This window comes from Netta rufina (genome assembly GCF_964035555.1).
Source record: "Netta rufina genome assembly, chromosome: 1".
Lineage (NCBI taxonomy): Eukaryota > Metazoa > Chordata > Aves > Anseriformes > Anatidae > Netta > Netta rufina.
The window spans coordinates 147,101,389-147,122,089 of NC_140123.1; the positions used below are offsets into that span (position 1 = coordinate 147,101,389).

General features: G+C 46.5%; 1 protein-coding gene across 1 annotated transcript in view; it reads right to left on the reverse strand.

Annotated features, from left to right (window-relative positions):
* The window catches only part of AKR1D1 (aldo-keto reductase family 1 member D1), a 33,977-nt gene extending 13,498 nt beyond the window's left edge, over nt 1-20,479 (reverse strand). Inside the window, exons 1-2 of the mRNA XM_084294272.1 lie at nt 20,301-20,479; nt 4,086-4,253 (exon numbers count right to left, since the gene is read on the reverse strand). Of these exons, the coding sequence (XP_084150398.1) occupies nt 4,086-4,253; nt 20,301-20,393 (261 nt within the window). The 5' untranslated portion in view covers nt 20,394-20,479. The remainder of the gene's footprint in view (nt 1-4,085; nt 4,254-20,300) is intronic.
* Nucleotides 20,480-20,701: the final 222 nt, after the last annotated feature.

Sequence of the window (20,701 nt, forward strand, 5' to 3'; positions counted from 1 at the left end):
AAGAGGATCTGTTGGTTTTCTCCTGTGGTCATGGAGCCTGAGTGACTGCCTGACCTAGGGAAGCTTTAACTTATTCCCCTAGCTTCACTAAAAGTATTTTATTGTTCTGTTGCTGTAACGCAGGTGTAACTAGTTAAAGCACAGCCTTTTCATGCTCTTTAATCACAGCCACTTTCCCTCAGGGCTATGCCCCGAGGTTGCCATGGGGTATCCTCAGTTGATTGGCGTGCAGTGCTACCTCTAACAGCAACTCTGCTGATGCAAATCTCTTGCAAGAATGGAGCCAAAGCATGGTAATTAGTAACCAAGAGCTCTTTGCAAACTGGTTGCTGCAGTTAAAATCTACAAAAAGTGGAATTAACACATAAAAGAAGGTTAAAAGTGCCATCTGGTTGCACAAAATAAACTAGGCTGTTTTATTGCCACCTCTCTGCCCCATCCCCCTAATGCAGAAACCTGACATTTGGAGTCATGTTGAGCTTTTCAGCACCTTTATTGGCTGGGAAAAAAAAAAAAAAAGTTTAAAAAGATGTTTGTCGATATGGTCATTGGCCAATTCTGCCACCAGTGCTGACAGCCATAGCATGCCAAGGTGTAGAACGAATCTATTCTCGAGACACGAAATGCTTGAAATGAGATTATCAGGAGAAGATGGGGATTATAGGCTTCAAAGGACATAGTCTGGGTAAGTTTTTGAAGTGTTTTAGATTGTTATTTAACCAGCAAGTAATTACCTGCTCAGTTGTGCCAGCAAAGGCAAGGACACATTATCTTGAAGCTTAGCTGTACCAAGAGCAGCACGTCTGTCCCTGCCCTGAGCTGACACACCAAAGCAGGCTTTGGCACCTGGAAATTCACACTGGGCCTTACCCCAGCTGTGTGGTGCAAGGCACGAAGGGTTTATGATCAGTGAAGTATTGGTTACTAGTGTTGGGTTGAGGGGTACTATGGTACAGGGACCAAGGTCCTGCACTCAGAGTTTTAAGCTGTTCGGCTGGATTTCCTGAAAGCCTTTGGTTGGGAGGTTTTTTTGAACATTTGCCAATCTCTGATTTTCATTTCTTATGTAAAATGAGGTGTTCTTTTGAGCTTAAATATAGGTAAGGAAGTGAGTCTGTATACCCTCCATTTTCAGTTTGTTTTGTTACTTTGATTTAGAAATTCTGTAACCAGAGGTATGTTGACAGCTTAGGAGCTGTTTTTCCAAGTGCCCTTTCTAGCTTAGTGAGCTAAGTACTAAGCAGTGAATATCCATCCCCTTAAAAAAAAGTTGCAGAGATTCTAAGGAAACAGCCTTTAGCAATAGCAAACATTTGTATTACCTTAATACATAGATACCATGGAAACTTAAGAGTTTCACAACTGTTTTCAAGATTTGTACAAGTTATTGTATTATCTACCTAAATAGAACCCATGTAGACATTTGAGCAGTCAAAGCTGCCAGTTGGCTTTGGCATTTCAGGACACCACATTTCCTGGAAATGTTACTTTTAGTTTAATGAAAGAAATATCCTGGGATGAAAGAGGAGACCAAAAAGGTCTTGCTACATAAGCCAAGAGGGCTGTTGGCAATTGATAGAAAACCTCTAAAATTTCTGGATGCTGAGCTGCTGTGCCTGATCAGCCAGCCAGCAGCAAGAGCCAAGTGCAAGTGCTGATGATTTCAGCTGGCAGATGCAGCACGGTTGCACCAACTCACTGTTCCAGTAACACTGCCACTCACTGGGGCTGTTCCTGTTAGTACCCACTGATGGACCTTTGCTTTGCATCATCTTTGTTTAAGGGAAGGTCTGCATGACGGACTTCAGTGTGCAGTCTTCTGCATCTCCAGGACTTATGATTTCAGAGAGGTTGAAAACAAACATAATTTTTGTTGTGCCTGCTGCTTTCAAGAGTGGTCTATCACCATGTTTTCCAGAAGATGCAACAGTTTATTAACAGTTTATTAGTCAGTTACCTGTGAATGGTTGATGTATCTATTGGTGACTTGATACTTACCTATGGGTTGTGCAGTGCATAAGTGCCTAAGGTACACAAAGCTGAAGATATGTAGGCTCCTAAGATAAGGGTTATCCAGTCCCAGTCTTCCTGGGAGGTCAGAATTGCTGTGAAAATGTCTAGGGAAACCTGTGAAAATCCTGGCTTGTGATGGATTGAGTTGGTTGCTGTATGTTTTCCACCTCTGCCCTTGACTACTCTAAAGACTACAGAGAAGCTCTAATGAATGTTAATGAGGTACTTAATGTGACCACCCAAAATTAAACCCTCATTTTGTTGAGCAAAACCAGGACACAATAGAAAGATGTTTGTGTCCTATCATATGTCCATGCATGTCCTATTTCACAGTCACAAGGAAGGCCGGAACTACAGGCACTATTGTGGTACTGCCAGTTGCAACCTAGAGACTAGCAGGACCTGCAGTTTAGGGAACAATTGAACTTACAATCAAGAAACAGAAGATGTGGTTTCACAGATGGTTCAATGTTTAAGCAGTGGGGAAAACCACTGAGTGATTAGAACAGACAACTGAACATAGAAAGCCCTAATAAAGTAAGTTTGGAATCAAGATAAAATTTTACCAAGAGATGCACTTTTGCAGATCCTAAAAATTTATATGGAAAAATAAACTGCAGGGGAAGCAGTTGGGAAAGTTAAAGGCATAATATTGTTAGTACATCTGGTTCTAAACTTTTGGCACAATTTTGTGTTTTTGATTTGAAGTATTACTGGTAATTTGCTGTAATAAAGCTATAAAACAGTTGAAACTAAATATTTTGCCTGACCCAAATCAACTTTTTTGGCATATGGAAGATTGAGAGATTACTCTGATAAAGGTGGAAAATTTGAGGATTTGAAGCTTTTCTCGAGATGGCAAGGTTGTTATCAGCAGAACTGAGCAGGGAACTAGGAAAAGAGTTGCATACTTTACAGACTGGAAATTGCTTTACTTGGAAATTGCTCTGTAGCTGCAGAAAATCCACTTGGTCTGCAAACTACCCAATCCGAAGCTTAGTTTCCCCGATCATAAAGCTTAACCAAATTGCTCATAGTAAAACAGATCTTTTATCCCATCAGATTTTTCACTCTAGGAACCATGATATTTATTTCCAAGGCTGTTGAGTAACGTCTCTGGATTATGTCTTATTTGGGAAAGGAGAAAGGGAAAAAATGAGGCTGATATGTCCAAAGTAGCACTGCCGGAAGGGGAACTTGAGGCCATAAACTCCATTAGAAACTAGGCAGAAACCATGAACTTTCTGGGGGTCATCTGATCTTTATTTAGCAACGTGCAGTGAGCTCTCTCTCTTACACCTGCAATCTAGTCATCGTGGTTATAGCAGCTTCTATCATAGGCTTCTTCAGGCAAGAGATTTAATTTTTCTAGCAGAGAATCGGCTCTTACAGCTAGGGTTTTAAAGCATTAAGTAGCTCATGCACTACTCCAGACTCGCTGTTCTAAAGCGGAAGTGTGATGACCTCTTCTCTCTGAGTTGATTCATGATCAGAGAAGTCTTTAATGACAGGTGATACAGTAATTAGGGTGTAGCTTGATGAGTAATTTTCTGGCAGCAGTACCAACACAAGCACTTGCTGTTCTCCCGTACACAGACACTGGCATGCACGTGTTTGCTCCCACACCGTTCATTGTGCAATCCCGTGGCAAACCTGTATGGGGAATTGCTCTAACAGAAAATAACTCATCTGCAAGATCATTGTCCAGGTCTGGCTCAGCATGCGACTATACAAACGCTTGTGCCAGCACAACACGTGGGACAGTAACAGCCTAGGTAGCAACACTGAGTGTAGCAATGGGCAGAACTTGCAGATGCCTATAGTGCTAGGCAACGTACATGTTGTGTTGTTCCCACTGCTCACTCAGCATTAAGCTGAGAACAACAGGGATTCCCGTGCTTTATAGCAAATCTAGTGCTGATATTGCCAAGGCATTATGGAAATACTGGGAAAGAAAAAGAAAGGAAGTTGGGTCTGGAAATGTGCCAGATGTTGAGCACTGGCTTTCTTAAGAAAGCCCATTCACAGAAATCCTGGATTTAGCGTAAATAATTTGAGCACAAGTTTCTCACCTTGCCACAATAAAAAATGTCTTCTCGCTTGATCCTTCCTTCAGCAATCTTCTCCCGGATGGCTTGTCCCACTTCATGCTCATTGAAATAGACAAAAGCGCCGTCGATGTGGCGATAACCAGTATCAATGGCAATCTTCACTGACTCCAAACAGGAGCCCTTGGGAGTCTAATGGGAAAGAAAAAGAATAAAGGTATGCAAGAGAGCATCCTGCTCCCCACTCTTTCAATATAAAACAGTTGCTGAGATAGCCACAAGGTTCATGATATATTTCACCCAGTTTCACCACCCCCTACCTCTCCAAACACCTGTGTTTCAATTTCTGAACAAAAATGGGCTGCATATTTTTCTTCAAAACTGTCATAAATGTGGAACCAGGCTGGAAAAATGAGCTGGAAAAGCAGAACATTTGTTATGTGTCTAGGAAAGAAAGAGTACGAGAGTCCTCAGAAAATAAGAACTGACTATATTTGAGATGGAAATGATTTCAGGATTTCTCATCTGGAGAGTAAAGGCTGTCCTATAACAGCTGTTCAATAAATTCCCTTCCTCAAATGGAAGAAGGCTTTTTGGCTGAGCAGAGCTGGTCAACATCTGTCTGATCAGAAGCTCCTTGAATACCTTGTGACTCATCAGGGCTTTCAGCAGGGCAAGAAGGAATTTGGATGTGACTTCTTTCTCCTCAAGCTGGCTTACCACTGGGGGGGCATCATGGTCCAAAGGGCAATAGCTCATGGGGGTCTACTGGTATTCCCAGCTGTGGACAGTTGCTTTGCAGCGTGGCTACGAATCAGCAGGCTTTTAGTGTACGTGTATACACCTCTTACTGCTCTGCTTTAAGATGAGCTCAAAAAAACTCTTAATAAGTTCAAGGCACATTTTTGTACTGTGTGCTGCACTTATGCTTACTCATCTTTGCTGAAATTCAGAGTAAGCATTTTTTGTGTGTGTTTTCTTTTTGGAACAGCCAGATTTTCCATAAGCCAAAGTGGCAAACAAAATACACGCAGGCCAAACCAAGCAAAAAAGCATAAGACTGCTCGCTGGAAGCATTTGCACACTGAAATTGGGCTGAAAAAACATCTCCTTGTTGTCACAGTTTGCATTATGTGTGAGCAGAGCACCTCTAAGCAGTGGTGGTCAAGGGCTCTCAATAACACGTGGCAACACTTTTCTCCCACTTTTTGTAGGCATAGCTCTGCTAAGACAGGGGCATCTGATTCACTCCAAGGAAAACTGAAATAGGGTGAGTCAACCTGCTGCGCTGCTGTCTGCCAGCAGGCAAATATCAAAAAGTCAATTTTGCTATTTCCAAGCGAGAGACCAAAACCAAACTTCTCCTGTGAAGAAAACAGAAGCCAGAGACATCTGGAATGGGGACGGGATATGAAGAGAGGATGTCGAATTTGTTGGTTTTGCTGACGACAAGGAATGACAAAAAATGGGACTGGCATCAGATTCTGCTAGGGAGGACCACTTTCCCCACAAGGATCACTGTCTCCCTCCAAGCCTTTGGCTTGGCTTTCCGGGAGTTTCCCATAAAATTAGCAGTTGCTCTTCCACCACCCGCTGAATTGTGGAAGGTGTGAAATTTGTAGCTGCCACAGGATGCTGCAGCCTGCAAGAGCACCGGGCTACTCTTCCAAGTTAATGGAAGAAAGATCTATGAAGGCTTACTGAAGACACACGGGGGTCAACATCTCTGTCTTTAAAATCACAGGGCTGGGGGCTGGCAGCGGGTTATTCTGGAGTAATGGGACTGTATCCCTGCTGGCTCGCTCTGCTCCTCAGCATCCCATCGGGGCTGGCTGCTGTCAGACAGGACTGTGCTGGCTTCTGTTCAGATTCAGCAGAGACTTACCGCGCCAGGATGAAGTGCCTAAATGTTACTTAAAAACGTAAAGCCGTTTGTGCTTGCCCTGATTTATTACAGAGGGCCGAGAGGCAGAATGGTGCAATTTGACATGCTCAAGTAATTACAGCAGTGACGATGCAATATTGTCTGCTTAATTAAGAGAGACAACGAAACGCTTGTTTGAATGCTGCTACTTTCGCTGTGGGAGCCTCCGAAGGGCATGCTCAGCCCCCTCAGGGCCCTTGCCTAGCTGTTGATAGGATGTAACGAGGATCAGGGTGGCTAAAAGCCTTTCAGGAGCAGTCAGTGGCTAGCTTTCACTCGGGGCACGCCGGGCAGCATGACAAGAGAGCGAGGCACGGAGCAGTGACAACCTCCAACACTTTCACTGCTCTGTCCCTGCCTGAACCTGCGAGTGCAGGGTCTGAGGAAGGTGAGAGAGGAAAAGCTCTGGCACGAGCACTGCGAGCCTGTAGGTGCTGCTGACAATAACCTCAGAGCTCTGATTTCTGTTATATGTGTGTATGCAACCAGAACATTTTGATTACAGTGACATATTACCTTAGTACAGGTTTTAAAACTCTTTTTCTTTCTTTCTTTCTTTCTTTCTTTCTTTCTTTCTTTCTTTCTTTCTTTCTTTCTTTCTTTCTTTCTTTCTTTCTTTCTTTCTTTCTTTCTTTCTTTCTTTCTTTCTTTCTTTCTTTCTTTCTTTCTTTCTTTCTTTCTTTCTTTCTTTCTTTCTTTCTTTCTTTCTTTCTTTCTTTCTTTCTTTCTTTCTTTCTTTCTTTCTTTCTTTCTTTTTCTTTTATTTGAAAAGCCTAAAAATGGGTTAAGGACCTGATCCTAAGATTTCTTCACCTCTCTTGCACTCTTGTCATATGGCATGAGCACAGCTCCCAGTTGTTTCCTCAAGCTGTAAACTAAATTCCACAAAGCAAGGATTTCTGAGTTGATTACTGAGTTGCTAATTTTCTCAGTTGTCTGATTTTCTCAGGCACTGGGGCCATTTGGTCAGTAAGAGAAGCAGAAAGAGTAGGTAAAGAAGAGCAGAGTGTCACATACCACAGAAGGGTATCACTGCAGGCTTGGCAGGAGGGTGGAACAGAGGAAAATGAGCAAGCTGCAGCTACTTCAATTGCCTTTGGCTGAATTGGCTAGTTTATGTTAGAGCTGTATGTATTTCTTAATCTTCTGCATGGCACTTATATACATCTGTACAAATAATCTTATGAAAGACTCCTCCATCTCAAGGATTAAAGGATTAATCTTATTCTTTAGGGGCTGGAGGAGACTTTTTTTTTTTTTTTTTTTTGGATCACGCCTTGATTACCATGGGATGGAGATGGGTTTACATTAAATACAAATGTTTTCATTGCGCTAGTTCATTTCATCTGATGTGGTATATTATGTCTGACAGATTCTGGTTTAAGGTGTTTCAGATGAAAATGCAAGGGAACCTAGGGAATGGTATTTGGAAATTTCTGCCTTTATTGAACCCTCTAAGCTGAAGGCCTGGGACTGGGACATCTGCGAGTCTGGAAACTTTATACTGTATGATTATTTTCATTCTGATGGAGAAACTATCATCTCTAGCATTTCACATTTCTAATCCTTCCAAAGCCTGCAGTAATGGGCTGTGGTAAACTGCGTTGATGAGTTGCACAGGCTAGTTATGTTGTGGTTTATGCCACTTTTTAGAAGTGCTGCCTTAAGTGTCGTATCTTATTCCATTGTTTTTGACAGACTGTATTAAAGCAGGATGACTCAGATCACCACGGCTCATCTGTCTTTCCAGCAGAGAAGGTGCAAGCCTGGGTCTCTCCTCTCTGCTCACCTGCTTAGCCTGAGACTTCTCAATTTTCAGTCTTTTGTGGAGTAAAGGGTATAGGGGCTAGGCAGTGGTTCACCTCTACCAGGGCAGCCAGACCTCAGCAGCCTCACCGTGGGCTGTGTACCTACGGGTGGTGGTGCATCGCACCAGCAAGTGTGGTGCCAATGTGGTTGCCCATGCTGTCTGTTCCCCTCATGCATGCCTCTGTGTGTTCTTGCACCATTTCCCAAGTAAGTGGGGATTAGGCTTTGAGCAGTATGAATGCCTGACAAGGTACTGAAATGTCTCAGTGCTATAAACCTTCGTGCTTTGTCAGTAGTCATTCAGGAGGCTTTGGCCTTAAGACAAATCTTTACTTCTTTATTACATTTTATTTAGCCATAGATAAGAGGTGTGCTTGATCCTTGGCTGTAATGAATGCTTCAGTTTCTAATCAGTGTGCCCTGCAACCGTGCTACTTTGATCAAGGGCTGTTATTTTAGAACTGGAATTTTATAACCACTTGTACACTGTAAGCCAGATTTTATCTGCAGTGCTGTTACATTCAGTGACTGTGTGCCAGAAAAGTATTAAATTTACTACAACTACTCTGATAAAAGAAAAACTGGTCAGTTAACTAGAACCGTTTGCTCTTTCACTAAGAACACCTTTAACAGCATCTAAGTTATTTTAAAGATCATACAGTTTAAAGAAACAACACACACAGCTTTTTCCCTTTATCAGTCAATAGCCTGTAAACCTACTGATTTACTGGCACGCATGACAGATTAAACCAGCAATCACTTCCTTCAGGTTCTATGGTAAATAAAATCTGGCAGAAGGATGTGGGGAGCAGGCTCAGATCTGCACCTTCACTGAAAGAAAGGAAGAAGCAATTTGGCCCCTTCTCCATAGACGAAGTAGCCAACTGGCCAGTTACCACATTTTATGAGTCTGAAAAAGCAATGTGCTTCATCAGTTCTGCCTGTCTGAAAGGGTATGCTCTCTTTTCCTCTGAGACCATCAATTTTTTTTAATGTTTATTCCAGACACCTTTCATCACATCCCATTTTGTCAGAAATTATTCTCCCTACCACAGAAAATGTACAGCTTCAGTTTTGCTCAGGATTGCACGTGATCAAGCCACAGGAGAATATATATATATATATATATATATATATATATATATATATATATTTATTTATTTATTTATTTATATTTTTGGTGCAGGCATACCCACAAATTTTGCTGTTGTCTCTCAAGTAGGACAATATTTGCTTAGCAGTGTTTGGGGTAGTCCAGCTCATTACTGCGATTTAATGTTGCATTCCAGCTTCCTGCCAGTCAGTCTGCCTTTTCTGTAGCATCCTTTTCTGGTCAGGAATTTCTACCTACTTTATAGCTGGTAGAGAGGGATTATGGTTACCTCCAAAGACAAAGCTAACAGGACATATCAGTGGTAGATAACAATCTTGCAAGACCACATGAACAGCTCCCATGGCAGTACTTTTCAATGTCTTAACACCGCTATTGTCATTTTTTCCTTATTAGCGCATACGGTAAACAGTCTGACTCAGGCTCCCACGTGCTTCTCTGCCTTATTTCATGCACGCTGATTTACAGTTGCCCTCACCTTGGCAGTGCATGGGAGCTGAGGAAGCAACACTTGATGGGATGAGCAGTTTACCTTAGCCCCGAGCACCTCACGTGGACAGTGAGTGGTATCCAGTACCCTCTCTGGGACTGGTGATCCTGGGAGGAAGAGCTTGAGGTGTTGGGAAAGACAGGGCCAACTCCTGGAAAAAAATCTGACTCGAGCTGCAGCTGAATTACACAAGGGATCCAAACTGTGGGCTAAGCGCTCCAGTGCTAACCTATAATTTAAGATGTGGAGCTACTGTTTAGGAATCTTAGTCAGCTAAATACAGGAAGGAGAAAGTAGGTACATTCCTGGGCTCAGCGCCTCTGTTGCCAGAGCTCGGCACTCACACACAGATTCTTATGCAAGTTTCTAGAAGCCCAATTGCTTATTTCCATTTGCCTGTTTTCTGGACAAACTGACAAAGAGGACTAGCTTAAGATGTCAGGAGCAGAGCACAGAAAACGTGTACTGAAGGCATTACAGGAAAGTGCAGGTTGAGTTTACAAAGCCAGAGGATATAAGCTGCACAAGGGTACATTCTTAGAATTGTTTAATCTTGTAAAGGAGAAGCTGTACCGTACACCTCTTTCTTGGAAAACGCAACCGCCAGCACATCTCTCTCTCTTGTACACAGGAAAATCTGGCTTTCCTCCCCCGGAAGTGTTGGCAGCCACCATCCGGGAAGCAAAACCCGAAGAAGGGATCTCTGCAAAAGCAGGTAGAGCTGAGGTCGGAGGCAGGGAGCACAGCAAGGGGCTGCTGTGCTGGCCTGGGGCTATGCTCCATAGCACACACTGCATTGCCTTAGGAAGTAGAGGATGGCAAATGCACCCACAGTAATTGTGGTGAATGGCGATGCGCTCTGCCTCGGGTTGTGCTGCAAATGAGCATGGACAAGGGTTGCCTTTTTGTCTGGTGTGGTGTCCCGTCAGTGGTCCGAAGCCTGAGGCCTGACTGCCTGAACAGCAGCAACCTAGATTGCATAACTGCAGATTTAGCATTTCTAGAATTCCTGTGACACTGTTATTCTAGGATTTAGCCAAAGCTGTGTTCAGGAAAGCCTTATTATTGTAGCTGGCAGAGGCTGCTGGAGTTTTTCTTACCACTTGATTGCAGAATCCTCAGCTTGAGGATTGCTGCAAGTTTTCACTTAAGGCAAGCCTAAGCAAAAGGGCTGCCATGCCCCAGTTTTAAGCAGTTAGAGGATTAAAGCAAACCAAGAAAATGATGTGCACGCTGGGGTCCCATGCTCGCAGTGCCAGCGGGGTGTACTGGGACAGTTTCCTGTAGAGCTGGAGCACACGATGTCCAGCCATCCAGCCCTAGAAAGCACACATCTAACTGCAAGGGTGGATGCTAAACATCCTTCAAACAAGACATGTGATCCCATGGACGTCTGAGGTACTAGGGGAGGATGAAGCACCAGCTTGTGCAATAGCAGAGGAGAAAGCAAAGATTGCCAGTAGTTCCTCCACTTCATTCCCTAGAGTTAAAGGGGAGAGGTTTCTGGCACCAGTTGGCAGAAACGTTTGTGAAGGCAGATGTAAAGCTTGGGGAATTCCACCACCTAGTTATCTGAACCAACAAAAGTTGGCTTTGATGAAGCTTAAAGAGGCATTTTCTGCACAGCGTTTTCAAGTTTTGACAAATGTGGCCTCCTGGGTCAACCAAAGACGCAGCCCAGATGTTCACTTCCCGCATGAGCTGTAAGAACATGCTCACGCTGTTCCTTGGGGAACCGCACGGCACCAGGGACACGTGGGAGTGCGCGGCCACGTTTAACGTATGGAGTCACTCAGGGACGTTTCAGAAAATGGAGCAGGTTTGCCTGGAAAATTGGGCTCTAAGTGTTCTTGCCAAAAAGTGTATCTTTCAGTCATGTTAATTCAGATGACTCACTTGTAGGGGTTCAGTTTTTCCACTCTCTTCAACAATGCTGGCGATTCCCTGTCTCCACTTCTGTAAAGCAGTCTGCAGAACTTTTATTTACATAGAAGGGCTTTCCCTATGGCTCTTGGGCAGGGTTAAAAATCCAGCATCTTTACAAAGCCAGAGAAAGAGAAAAAGTAATCTTTTTTTTGGTCAATATTTGGGCTGCATATTCTTGCATTGGTAACAGCTAGCTTTGTAGTTTTTGGAAGAGGGATGTATTGAAACAGCTCGTGCTCGTCACTGCCGTGTGCAGCTATGGAACGGAAAAGGTCTGCTTCCTGTTTGGTTACTTTTCAAACAAGAATCCTTAAGACTGTTTTTGGGTAGTGCTACCGTCCTTAAAAGCTTATCTGGATTAACCTTCTATTAGTTTTGCATCTGGACCGATTAAATGCAGTTCCACCCTCTGTCACAGCCAGACATCTAGCTCAGCGGGTGATGTTAGCATCTGATATCCACCGTCCCAGAGCCATACCAGCTCCCAGCCAAAGCTGTCATCTCCTAAATGTTGCCTTGCTCTGGGAACTTCTCCCCCCAGAGCGCTCCGGCAGTGTGTCGGTGCCGCCTCCAGGAGCCAAGTGAAGCTGTGCCAGGTTGGCTGCAAAAGCCAGCCCCTCCGCTTGGATTACACAGGCAGCGCTGCACCAGGGCCAGGCAATTATCTAGCTGTCAACGCCTTCATCAGCCTGGGTCATCTGCCCTGCACAAGGGGGATATGCATCTCTTGGTCCCGTAGTTTAAGGCATGTTCATGTTTGAGGGTGGGGGGCTAAGTCACTATGACTTACCAGTGATGCCATCTGCTCATCAGGGCAAACTAAGAAACCTACCATTTTCTGCAACTACCAATTCTGTGGCCGTTTTGCTCCATAGGTTGATGAACTTTGTAGCTAGAAAGTCAGTCTTTCATTTGCTTTCTTCCTTGAGACTAGGTCTGTTCCCATCAGGCATTTCACATGTTGACCGTTTCAGTGAATGAAGCTTTTAATCTGCCACATATGATTAGACGCTAATCGTGTTCAGAGCTGGAAACACCACAGAAGCCACTGGCATGAAGCAGAGATTAGTCATACTATCAGTTTGTTTTCTTGTAAGCTACAGGATTCATAGAAACTAAGAACCACAGAGATTTCAGCAGAGAAGATAGAGAAAGACAAACAGGCAATTCTGTGAATTCAGCACTTAGAGCCAATAAAATAGAGCTTTGTGCAAATAAAACTCATAAAAACACAGCTTACATTGTAAAGAAAGCTATGTGCAAGAATCTTTTCTCCAGCTTGACAGAGGGTGATAAGTCATTTTGTCAAATCCAACTTCACCAGTAAAAGGATAGATCTTGCGCAAAAGGTAGCTTTTGAGCTTGCCACATATCAGAAAAAAAATAGGCTGGCTTTTCTGATTAACAGGTCTTTTTTTTTTTTATTTATATATATATAATTAGATGACTTAATTTTTCTTTCTTAATGAGTTAGAGATGCAATCTTGCATTTATGCGAGCCAAAACTGTTCCATTGTATAACATGAGATTACAGGCAGTTAGCAGGAACTGAGGCGTCAAGAGGTGGTAGCAGGCAGGGGGAAGAGAGGTCACGGCTGAGAAAGCATTGAAGGCATGGGAGTGTAGAAAGACTGTTCCAGCTGCAGAGCAGGAAAGTTGTATGGCAGAGTGGAAAAGGCTCTGATTATTTGCAAGATAAATGAACTCTGCTCTTCGTTGGTGGCAAATACGCCATTAAAGTATATATGACAGGGAAATAAAAAATGTGCTATGCAACTTTAAGATTTTTAGCAAAAGTCAGTGATGAAAGCAGGATTTGTTTGAAAACCTTTTGATTTTGTGCATTTTTCTACTTGGTACCCTCATTTATTTGTGATGAGAAAGACAGCCCGTGAAAGCAGGACCTTAAGCGTTCGTCCCTTGTGCTCTGGCATACTCGCCATCTGTGTAGCAAAAAGCAGGGATGGATTAAGGTGGTAACGTAGCCCAGAGTCACTGTAGTTTCCTGAAGCCTCGCACGGACTCCTTCTCCTGTCACTTCTTACTTACGGGGCTTTTGATCGTGTTTCCAAACCATTGGCTGCTCTCCTGCCCGAGAGCCATGTTGTTCTGCTGGCGCCTGCTGCTGCCTCATCCCGGCATCTGGGGACCAAATACTAAGAAATGCTGCCTTCATCCGCTCTTGGCAACCAGGTCTTGCCAGTAACTGTGACTTCGTCGAGGAATAAGGAGCAAAATCTGAGAGATTAAGCAATGAGGGCATTGCTTAGTCGAGGAATAAGGAGCAAAATCTGAGAGATTAAGCAATGAGGGCATTGCCGCCCATAACCGAAGGTGAGGTGTGCCACTTGCATGCTGCAAGCAGAATGGCTAGGGTAGGGTCTAGTTCTGCAAGTGGGAAACCAACTGAGTCATAACTTTGATCTGGCTACAGAAGCATAGTTTGGGGGTAAATATTGTTCAGCCTGAAGGCTAGGCTAATGGTTTATTCATAGGCAAGCAAGGAGCTGTATTGGTGGATGTGGAGCAGCTCAGGCACGGCTTTCTCCCCGGGCTGCAGTAATGTGCCTCTTTCCTCCCACCTTTGCTTCTAGTGTGTGGGTCTCAGCTTGGGAGTGTGGCTTTAGGGTGTCCTCAGAGACTCTGAGAGATGCCTTGGAAATCCCAGCCCTGAGAGGCAGTGTGTCTCTGCTGCTCCCTGGGGATAAGGTCGATTAATACCCACAGGGAAATGCTGCTGCTCAGAAAGCAAATGGCTTGATAAAGACAGTAGTGGTCACCAGCATGGACTGTAAAGGGGCACAATGCCCTCTTGAAATGCTGCTAGGGGAATATGGCCCCACAATTTATCTATCTATTTATTTATTTATTTACTAAGTTTTCTTCTGGGAGCTTATTTTACTGCTTAAGTTCAGGGCATGAATATGACAGTCTGTAGCCAAGTGTGTCAGCTGACTCCTCCCCCGAGCTCTTTTCAAATTGGGTTCCTGATACCTTTTTTTTAAGGCTAAAAAAAGGCAAAATGTATCACTGGCCTACATCTGTGGTGATTCTGTGCAGGTTCATTACAGAGCTAACTTCATACTCCAGGTACTCTGAGTTCACATACATATTTGCGTGCTACTGTTCATGCTAATAGGACTGTGCTTTTTTTTTTTTTTTTTTTTTTTTTTTTTTTTTTTTTATTGTTTAATAGTGTGCTGTGAGAAGTAAACTAAGGCTGTAAGGACATGTGCATGTTATGGCAATTCCTGCTTCTACCTCTATTACTTCTTTCAAGTAAAATCTTGTAGCAGAGTGGGAGGTTTGCCTTGTGATGAAGAAGAAAGCTTGGATTTGGAGAAGGAGAAAATAATAGAGAAGAGATCAGGAAGTGGAAGCCTTTAAGCTTCAACCCCAACTGCGAAGACCTTAGATATCGCTCCTGCCTGGGACTTCAATACCCCATCCATTTCATGGATTTGGGTCAAGCCAGGTGACTCTACAAGTCACCTGCTATCATTGCTGTCTTCATCTGATCATGTTTCAGAAGCTGCTGATGGGCAGGAGGAAAACAAAGAGAATTAAATCATGCGTAATCTCCCTGTACTGCAGCTTAGAGATCCAGGTATCTCACCATGGGGACAAGTTAACTGATACCTCTTTTGGCTTTAAGGTTGCCTGCGGCCAGCCCCAGTGAAGGGCAGCCTGCAGCAGAGATGCAGCCCACACCATGAGGGCTGATTGAAATAATTTGTGTGCGCACCCTCGTGCAAGGAACATTTTTGGCATAAAAGCTCCTACGAGAGCACTAGGGGCTGCTGGGACTATACAGCAAAAAATTACTCTGTTCAGCTTCTAGCTAGGGTGTAGAAAGTAGCTCAGGGTGCTAAAAAAGGCTTTTCACTTGGTCACTCAGATCGGATGCGGGAGCCCTGGATGAACTTTTCCTTTCCCTGATTCAAACCAGCCATCCCTTTTTAAGCAAAAGCCAGGCTCACGCTCACGAGGGTGACTTTGTGGCAGTTAGGGGTTCAGACACGGGTCTCTCCTGCCTGGCAAGAAATCACACAGAGCCCTCAAGCAGCCAGAGCCACCGGGCTGTGGGACGGGTGCTCCTCCCTCTCCAACGTGTGCATGGTTCTTCTTGTCCCCCTCAAGCTACCGCATACCCCACGATCACATTATTTCCCTGGGTGGTGTGATAAGAATCTGATCCCTGGAGGTGGTGAGGAGAACTGAATCTGGTTTCCCACCGCCCATGTGGGCTCCCTAACCAGCGGGCTATTCGGGGTAAGGCAACTGCTCCCTCCAACTGCTTTAATAATCCTTTGATTCCTCAGCTTGTACTGCCAGTGCCCAAAATGAAATGCTTTGCCATTTGTTTTGCCTGAAACTATTCCACAAAACTGCTTCCAATTTATGAATGGATTTGGCTACCTCAGAACCTCATTTTTAGCAGAGTCACAACTTGCCAAAAGCCCTCACCCAGTGCTATTCTTGAGCGCTTTGCCCAATCTTATGTTTCAGAAGCAGTGCCTGTGTACAGTGTGGTTGCTACAACCTTCCCTCCGAGCCCTCTCCTCCCTCAGTCAAAACAGGAAGGCAGGAGAGGATGTGCGGCCAAGGCCCCTTGACCTTCCAGGGAGACAGCCAGTATTTATGTGGAGGCACCGGGCTGGTGATCTTAGCCGCGTTGACAGGGATGAGTTATGAAGTGAAGCGGGCGTAAGGGCAGTTTTAACGAGGCGTAGGATTTCCAGGATTTAGGAGCGTTTTTAGCACCTTTCCCCTCTGAGCCTGCTCATATCCGCGCCTCATCCACTGCCCGCCAGGTGTGGGTACCACTCACTGGTGGCATGGGAACCGAGCCCCCCGATCCAGCTCTGCACTCACATGGGGTGATGCTACGGGCTCAACATGGGGGCTGTCCTCCTCCTCCACCCTCCCCTCTGGCCCCCCTGGGGCTGCCTTCTCCCACTTTTCCCCCTTTAAGGTGTTTAATACCCCCAAGAATAGGGTCAAAAGCTTGGAGGCCCTCAGGGAGGGAAAGCTGGATGCGCAGCCTTGGCAGAGCCAGTCCCGCACACTCAGGGCTTTGCCAGGAGGATCCATGCAGCCAGACAGGCAGAATTGGCCTCGAATTTTAAAGCCATCTGGAGGGCCTCGATAGTCCCAACACCCTGCTCCTGCTGTGGTTCTCTCCCAGATCCATGAAGGGAAGGGATATTGGGGAGAAGGGAAGAGAGAAAAAGAGAAGGAGACAGCAACTGGGATTTTCAGTGTTTTGCTTGAGTTCATCCTTGCTAGGATAGAGAGACGAATTTATGTCAGGCAAGATTTTACTTGTTTCCTTCCCTGTGCAAGGAGAGCACAAAATCAACTTCAGTGCACTGGCATCTGCACCAAAAAGCAAACTAAGCTTTTTGGTAAGACAGCTATTAGCATTCCTTGGAAATAAGAATAGGAAACACCACTTAGAGCAGCAAAAGTGTTTTCTAAGTGCTTTTCTAACTATCAGTCCAGATTTATCACTAATTCTATGACCCAATGAGGATTCTTTTCTTTCTGGTAGGAGATGAGCTGATAGCAAGTGGATTCTTTGCATTTTCCTGCTGTGCTAGGAGAATAAGACAAAAAGCAACCCCCAACTTTGTGCTATGGGTGGTTTTAGTCTCAAGTAATTAGTTCAACCTGTATCCAGCCAGAAGAGCGGCTCTCCTTTAAGTGAGGGGAAAAAGCTTTCAACAAAGTAACCTGATTGTCAAGCAGCCCTCTTCCCCAGCAGCCAGCTCTGCTCCAGCCGAGCGATGTGCTTCATTGAGTCAGTAAGCTTGTGCACAAGACCAAGCTTCGGCCAACAGATTCTATTTTTCTGTCTGATGTTTCACAACTGCAGGAGCATGACTTATCTTCCGAAGTAGTCTTTAGGAGAACAATTAAGTTATTTAAGCTGAGCTGCTGACACATTTCAATTCTGAACGTGCTGCTGTGCAGCTTACCCAGACAAAGCCCAAAACATGAAAGCTGGCCTCCTGCCTCTGTTTCCTTGTAACCAGCCGTCGGAGGAACAGCTTTCCCTGCTCCGTGGCTAGCTAGATATGCCTGGTTTGCTTAACCAGTGGGCGCATTCCTGCACTTCAGGAAGAACGCTCCAGGCTCGTTACGAGCTACTGGGCTACAGTGCCAGATTGAGAAAACAGATTTGTTTTGGACAAGCTGCTCTGACACGGAGGTGCCAGGGTGAATAACCTTTGAAAAAAAAAAAAAAAAAAAAAAAAAAAAAAGTCTGCCTCCAAGAGCAAGATGAATAATCTGACAAGTGAGCGGCTCTGCGTTTCATATCAAAGCGCGAAATGGCTACATGTCGCGGAGATCTGAGTCATGAGCAGAAACAGCGTGCCTGGGACGGCTGGCACCGCGACTTCCACCAGCCGTCTGCCCCCACCGCTGGCGAATGGGTGGCTCAGATGCAGCTTCTGAAGCAATTCGGCCACAAAAGGCTACAGCTAACTGCTTTAAGGGAAACATGTCAGTGCTAGTTTATAGCCTTGCTTGCTAAGGTAAACCTTGAAACTGTCCCTTGTTGCCACAATCCCTTTCAACTCTCTAGGCAAGAGGAACAGGATGGAAACCTTGCCAGGCATCCCGGTGGAAGGTGCGCCAGGCACAAGTCAGCACTCAGCAGAGCAGCTTGTCCCAGCTCAGCCACACTTCACTGCCATGGCAAGACCTTAACAGAAGCCCCCCGTCCTCCCGTTGGCAAAGCAGCCTTTTTGGGATGGACAAGCTCTAAGCTATGACCCATTTAACTGCCCTGCCCCATCACCAACCAGCAGCTGCAAACAATCCTGCAACAAATCCAGCAGTGCCCTGCTACCACGTTTCCCCAGCTGCCCTCCCTGGCATGTTCCCCGATTCAAACACACTGTCCTAATCCTAGCACAGGGCTGCAGCGCCTCCGGATCAACACGTAGCGTTTCACCTGGTCTCCTGAGAAAAGGAGACTTTTGCAAGGGACTTCTCAGTGCTTCATGCTACCTCTTCTCAGCTCCTCCTCCTGCTCACAACTTTTTAACACATTTATCATGTGCAAGGGAGACAGCTCAGAGAATCAAACTCCTACAGACATGTGGGGGGAGTGTGAATGGGTGGCTGGGACACACACTCATCCCCACGGAGGGTGTCCTTACACAGGGGTCCCAATTGCTCTCAATTCGGGTTGCCATAGCAAAGCCCTGTCTGCATTGTCCTGTCCCCAGAAAACAAAGGAGGCACACGCAGAAAGCCAGTTCCCAGAGGCTGATTCGGTTGGAAACCACCAGCACCTAAAAATGATTGATGACTGCTGGACGAGCTCCACGGGGAGGGCTTGCCGTCGCTCTGACCCGCAAGCGGGCAAAGGAGGACATGGGATTTTGCAGGGCTGGGGCAGAAGGAGCGGGACTGCGGCTGTGGTGCTTCCAGGACATCGGACCTTCTGCAGAGTGAACTCTTAGCAGGGTTACTCTTAGCCGAGAAGGCTGCCCCTGGATGGGGAATCCCTTCGCCTCCCCGCTGGGCTCAGGCAGGTTCCTACCGCTCTGAGCAGCCAGCTTTAGCTAAATAATGCCACAGCTCACCCAGGCTGTAGGTGGGAAGCATGGTGAGGCTGGGCCACCCCTTTGTCAGCAACCCAAGGGCTGGGGGCACAGCAGACAGAACTGCAAAGAGCGGCTCCAAGTTTGCTCAGAACTGTTTTGTCACCGAATTATGCAATGTTCGGCTGTGGTATGTTAAAGCTCCTGTTAGAGAGTTTAATTTTGTTTCGCCAACCCTTATTCAAGGAACATCACTAGCTAAAAATATCTCCAGAAAAACTCTAGTGATGTGGGGGACAGTGCCCAGCCTCTGAAATTGCAGATTCCCACTGATTCTCCCTGCGTGAACCGGCGCTGCTAAGCGAGGATACTGGCAGCTCTGGGGATTTTTCACACCCCTTCTGCATCACTCATCCACTGCCTGCAGCAGCATTTCTTGAGGGTCTTCTTTGACATTAATATGCCGCATTTAGTGGTTGTTAAATGGCTTTAATCAAGAATTTTCTTAGAAAAAAAAAAAATAAAAGGTATTTTTAAATACCTCGTGGTATGCAGAGTCATGCATGCAACATCGCATCTCAACTCTGATACTATTACACAAGAAGGGGGCTGGCGACAGTACCTCTTTCGCTTCCCTTCGGACAAACAAACACAAAAGAGCTGCTGAAAGATCAGTCTGCTTAGGAGAACGAAAGGTAGCTGCTAGGGAATTGCCTTCGTGTTCCCAGGTGTGCGGAGGGAAGGAGCATCAGGTGTGCTTCCACGGCCTTGACGCAGCAGAAAAGTGCCACAGTTAGCTGGGATGCCTGCCCGGGACGCACAAAACCGAGGGATGCAGAGTATTTGAGAGTGGTTTGGCCGCTGGCAGTCAGCTGTGGGAGCCGCAGGAATCAGGATGCAGGAATTTGGGTCTTTGTTTCAGGAACATTCCTTGGAAACTGGCGGGGGCCAGCTGCGAGACGGTCCGAAATCCCTCGTCTTATCAGCGCCGGGGGCATCGGGGCCAGCCCGGGGGAGCCGAAACGCGGCGCCCCCGCCCGGGAAGGGGGCTCGGAGACCCCCTACGAGGACCCGATGCTCTCCGGGGGCTGCCCCCCTCCTGCTGCCCGCGGCGCCCGCGGGGGTCCCCGGCCCCCAGCCCCTTCCCCGTGCGCCCCCAAGCGCGGAGCTCGGCGGCGGTGCGGGAGGTGAGGCGCGCGGCGCAAGGATTTTGAGATCAGCAGGATTTTGGGATATTTCTCCCCTTCTTCCCACCTTTCCACCTCTGCGCGCTGCCGGTGCTCTTAACAGAAGTCGGCTTTTTTTTTTTTTTTTCTTTAAAGTTTGCGCGGAAAGGAGCAAAAGGCAAGCCGGGCGCGGGAGGGAGGAGAGGAAAGGAGCAGGAGGGCAGCTCCCCACCTGCCCCGGTACCCGGACTTACTTTCTGGGGGTCGGCGTAGGTGCCCAGCCCCAGCAGCGGGATGCTGTTCCCGTCGCTCAGCGGGACGCGGTGGCTCTCGGCCGTCAGGTTCATCGTGCCGCCAGGTAGGGCTGCCTGCACGGCCGGGCGGCGCCGCTCCGCAGCCAGCCCCCTGCGCCCCGACCCACCTCCGGGGGCCGAGCTCCGAAGTGGCCGCTGCCGCCGGCCAGGAGAAGCCTTTTTGGGGGGCTGAGCCACCACGTGTGCCCGTCGCAGCCCCGCACCGCGCCCCGCTCCGCACCGCCCCGCGCCCCGCCCCGGCTCCGCGGACACCGGCGGCCCCCGCGCACCGCCCCGGCACGGCTCGGCTCGGCAAGGCACGGCTCGGCTTGGCTTGGCTTGGCACGGCTCGGCAAGGCACG